Source organism: Blennius ocellaris (assembly GCF_963422515.1).
Source record: "Blennius ocellaris genome assembly, contig: SCAFFOLD_126, whole genome shotgun sequence".
Lineage (NCBI taxonomy): Eukaryota > Metazoa > Chordata > Actinopteri > Blenniiformes > Blenniidae > Blennius > Blennius ocellaris.
In genome coordinates, this window is record NW_027662092.1 from 67397 (window position 1) to 72500 (window position 5104).

At 51.3% G+C, this 5104-nt stretch overlaps 1 protein-coding gene across 1 annotated transcript in view; it reads right to left on the bottom strand.

Moving 5' to 3' along the window:
- Positions 1–1054: 1054 nt before the first annotated feature.
- Positions 1055–5104, bottom strand: part of LOC308148307 (noelin-like) — a 6463-nt gene continuing 2413 nt past the window's right edge. Inside the window, exons 4-6 of the mRNA XM_080521756.1 lie at positions 2627–2846; positions 2347–2453; positions 1055–1733 (exon numbers count right to left, since the gene is read on the bottom strand). Of these exons, the coding sequence (XP_080377882.1) occupies positions 1071–1733; positions 2347–2453; positions 2627–2846 (990 nt within the window). The 3' untranslated portion in view covers positions 1055–1070. The remainder of the gene's footprint in view (positions 1734–2346; positions 2454–2626; positions 2847–5104) is intronic.

The following is a 5104-nucleotide window of genomic DNA, read 5'->3' on the forward strand; positions in this document are numbered from 1 at the left end:
GACACTTCCAGGTGATTTCTGGCAATTTGTAATCTGATATTTTATCTTCACCAATGGAAAACTGTATTCTCCTGCCTGGTGTGTGTGTGTGTGTGTGTGTGTGTGTGTGTGTGTGTGTGTGTGTGTGTGTGTGTGTGTGTGTGTTTTACCAACTTTTTACAAACATATGAACCCAAATTACATGAAATCTTCAAAGGTGATTTGTCTTTAGAGTTTGTGACGTTGTGACAAAATGTTTCTGAATAAATCCCAAAAAGCGTATAAAAAACTTCCCGTACAAAGTGGATGAAAGGCTCCTCATGGAGGAGATCAAAGGAGAGCAGCGTCTGTCGCCATGGAGACACTCAGTGTTTCGCTCAGTGATGCAGCTACCTGACAGGCTAGTTAGCATCGATATGAGCTGCGCCCTTACAAGTGTCGCTCTAGTTTATCTACCGAGTGTAGCTCTAGTTTATCTACCGAGTGTCGCTCTAGTTTATCTACCGAGTGTAGCTCTAGTTTATCTACCGAGTGTAGCTCTAGTTTTAGTAGTGAAGCCACCCACACACACACACACACACACACACACACACACACACACACACACACACACACACACACACACACACACACACACACACACACAGCAGAGAACAACGGGTTCTAAACATTAAAACTGGGTGGACCTGGACCTGGACCTGGATCTAGACCTGGACCTGGACCAAGAATAGGACCAGGACCAGATCCAGGACCAGAACCAGAACCAGGACCATGAGTGTCTACACGGTGAACCGAACCCCAAAAAGGCAACGAAAATGTTGTGGTTTCAGTAGAAACGGTTGCCGTGGTAACGGTTTCCGTGGAAACGGTTGCCGTGGTAACGGTTTCAGTGGACCCAGTGACCCGGTAAGGAAGGTCTTCTGACGGGGCGACTGGCTGGGAAGTCCTGGAAGCTCAAGACGGGACCTGGTGGTCTGGTGGGGGACGGTCGGTAACCGGGTCCCTAAAGGTCCCTGGAGGTCCCTGGAGGTCCCTGGAGGTCCCTGGACTCCCTGGAGTTCTGACGTGGAACCGGCAGCACGTGGCCCGGCTCACTGGATGATGTGGTACAGGGTCACGTTGTACAGGACCTGGTGGCCGTTGTTCCAGGCGTACAGGGCCCGGTCCCGGGGGTTGTAGTCCAGCATGGACAGGTGGCTGTACTTGTTGGCCAGCGGGATGTCGATGTACTCGTAGGTGGAGGAGTTGGTGGAGTAGGCGTAGTACACCTTGGTGCCCCCGGAGTAGCCGTTGGTGACGTAGAGGGTCCCGCAGATCATGAAGGCCTCGCCGGCGCTGCGCTTGGGGTGGTTGGTGGTCCAGCTGCGGACCACCTGCAGGGTGTCGGGGTCCAGCCGGCTCAGGACCATGTTCCCCGCGTTCTGGTTGGTGGCGTAGACGGCCCAGAGCCCCCCCTCGTCCACCATCAGGTCGATGTCGGAGTGGCCCCCCCACGAGTAGTGGTACATGTTGTTGTACCCGGCGAAGTCCAGCGGTCTGGACCGGACGATCAGGGCCGAGTCCAGCTGGAACCGGATCACGGTGTGACTCTGGAACTTGTTGAAGTACAGGGACCCGTTGTAGACCACCTGGCCGGTCCCGGACCAGGGGTGCGGCAGGCGGTGCGACGTGAAGTTCTCCGTCGTCATGAAGGCCGACATGGACTGGTACTCCCGGACGAAGCGGTTGTTATGGTAACCGTCCATGTACCACACCTGGGGGGGAAGACCAGCAGCCACTGAGTCCTGGTTTCAGAGTCAATTCATAACCACAAGACCTGGTACCTGGTATGGACCCGGTATGTACCAGGTGTGTACCAGGTATGTGCCCGGTGTGTAACAGGTGTGCACCGGGTGTGTACCGGGTATATACACCAGGTGAGTACCAGGTGTGCACCAGATATGTACCAGGTATATACATCATGTGTGTACCAGGTATGCACCAGGTGTGTACCAGGTGAGTACCCGGTGTGTACCTGGTATTTGCAGGTATGTACCAGGTGTGTACCCGGTATCTACCAGGTGTGTACCTGGTATGTACCCGGTGTGTACCAGGTGTGTACCCGGTATGTACCAGGTGTGTACCAGGTGTGTACCAGGTATACACACCAGGTGTGTACCAGATATGTACCAGGTATGTACCAGGTGAGTACCCGGTGTGTACCTGGTATTTACAGGTATGTACCAGGTGTGTACCCGGTATCTACCAGGTGTGTACCTGGTATGTACCCGGTGTGTACCAGGTGTGTACCGGGTATATACACCAGGTGTGTACCAGGTGTGCACCAGGTGTGTACCAGGTGAGTACCGGGTACCAGTGGAGTCTCACCCGGTGGTCCCCTGGTGCAGCCAGAGGGTCGGTCATCCAGGAGCCGAATCTGGACCCAGAAGTCTTGATGGTGACGGGATCAGAGATTCCTGTCAGTTTCCCACAAGCTGGAAGATCAAAGGGGATTATGGAGCTTTCAACTCAACCTCATCTCCACCCAGAACCCCCCCTCCACCTCCACCCTGCACCCCCCCTCCACCCACCCCCCCCCTCCACCCATCCCCCCCACCTCCACCCAGAACCCCCCCACAGCTCCACCTAGTGGAGTCTCTGCACCCACCAAGTCTCTGCATGCAGGCCCGGAGTCGGTCCTCCAGGCTGGTGACCCGGCCGTGGAGCTCCTGGTAGTCCAGCCCCCCCAGCTGCTCCTGCAGAGCCCCCAGCAGCTCCGTCACGTTGGCCGCCTCCTCCTTGAACTGTCGCACCAGCAGGGCGTCGGCCTTGTAGGCCTCCAGAACCGGGATGAGTGGGCGGAGCTCCTCCATCTTCGATTTGATGGACTGAAAGACACAGACCAGGACTGAACCCCCCCGAACACCACTGAGCCCCCCTGAGCCCCCCTGAACCCCCCTGAGCCCCCTGAGCCCCCCTGAACCCCCCTGAGCCCCCCTGAGCCCCCCTGAGCCCCCCTGAACCCCCTTGAACACCCCTGAACCCCCCTGACCCCCCCGGAGACGTCTCCATGTGGCATCAAGCACTCTGGTCTGGTCCCGTTTCCACGGCAACCACGTTGCGTGAAAACAGAAAACCTTTGTTGTATTTTAGGCGCCTATTGTCATGGCAACGGAAACAGTCACTGTAATAACAATCTAACTTGGTGGTTTTACTTTGACAGTCACCATAATAACAGTCTATCATGGTGGTTTTATTTTGACAGTCACCGTAATAACAGTCTATCATGGTGGTTTTATTTTGACAGTCACCATAATAACAATCTATCATGGTGGTTTTATTTTGACAGTCACCATAATAACAGTCTAACATGGTGGTTTTGTTTTGACAGTCACCATAATAACAGTCTATCATGGTGGTTTTATTTTGACAGTCACCATAATAACAGTCTATCATGGTGGTTTTATTTTGACAGTCACCATAATAACAGTCTATCATGGTGGTTTTATTTTGACAGTCACCATAATAACAATCTAACATGGTGGTTTTATTTTGACAGTCACCATAATAACAGTCTATCATGGTGGTTTTATTTTGACAGTCACCATAATAACAGTCTATCATGGTGGTTTTATTTTGACAGTCACCATAATAACAGTCTAACATGGTGGTTTTGTTTTGACAGTCACCATAATAACAGTCTATCATTATGGTTTTATTTTGACAGTCACCATAATAACAGTCTATCATGGTGGTTTTGTTTTGACAGTCACCATAATAACAGTCTATCATGGTGGTTTTATTTTGACAGTCACCATAATAACAGTCTATCATGGTGGTTTTATTTTGACAGTCACCATAATAACAGTCTATCATGGTGGTTTTATTTTGACAGTCACCATAATAACAGTCTATCATGGTGGTTTTATTTTGACAGTCACCATAATAACAGTCTATCATGGTGGTTTTATTTTGACAGTCACCATAATAACAGTCTATCATGGTGGTTTTATTTTGACAGTCACCATAATAACAATCTATCATGGTGGTTTTATTTTGACAGTCACCATAATAACAATCTAACATGGTGGTTTTGTTTTGACAGTCACCGTAATAACAGTCTATCATGGTGGTTTTATTTTGACAGTCACCATAATAACAGTCTATCATGGTGGTTTTATTTTGACAGTCACCGTAATAACAGTCTATCATGGTGGTTTTATTTTGACAGTCACCATAATAACAGTCTATCATGGTGGTTTTATTTTGACAGTCACCATAATAACAGTCTATCATGGTGGTCTCTCCTCTAGAATTGTTCTCTGCTACATTCTACATTGTTGTCACTGTTTCTGCTGTTGCCGTGGAAACGGAGCCTTAAAATCCAGTTAATCTGAAAACGTGTGAAGATTTTTCTGGAGGTGTGAAGCTCGATGCTGATTGGCTGAGTGGGCGGTACCTTGTACTGTGATTGGCTGAGTGGGCGGTACCCGGTACTGTGATTGGCTGAGTGGGCGGTACCTGGTACTGTGATTGGCTGAGTGGGCGGTACCTGGTACTGTGATTGGCTGAGTGGGCGGTACCTGGTACTGTGATTGGCTGAGTGGGCGGTACCTTGTACTGTGATTGGCTGAGTGGGCGGTACCTTGTACTGTGATTGGCTGAGTGGGCGGTAACTGGTACTGTGATTGGCTGAGTGGGCGGTACCCGGTACTGTGATTGGCTGAGTGGGCGGTACCCGGTACTGTGATTGGCTGAGTGGGCGGTACCTGGTACTGTGATTGGCTGAGTGGGCGGTACCCGGTACTGTGATTGGCTGAGTGGGCGGTACCCGGTACTGTGATTGGCTGAGTGGGCGGTACCCGGTACTGTGATTGGCTGAGTGGGCGGTACCTGGTACTGTGATTGGCTGAGTGGGCGGTACCTGGTACTGTGATTGGCTGAGTGGGCGGTAACCGGTACTGTGATTGGCTGAGTGGGCGGTACCCGGTACTGTGATTGGCTGAGTGGGCGGTACCTGGTACTGTGATTGGCTGAGTGGGCGGTACCCGGTACTGTGATTGGCTGAGTGGGCGGTAACTGGTACTGTGATTGGCTGAGTGGGCGGTACCTGGTACTGTGATTGGCTGAGTGGGCGGTACCTGGT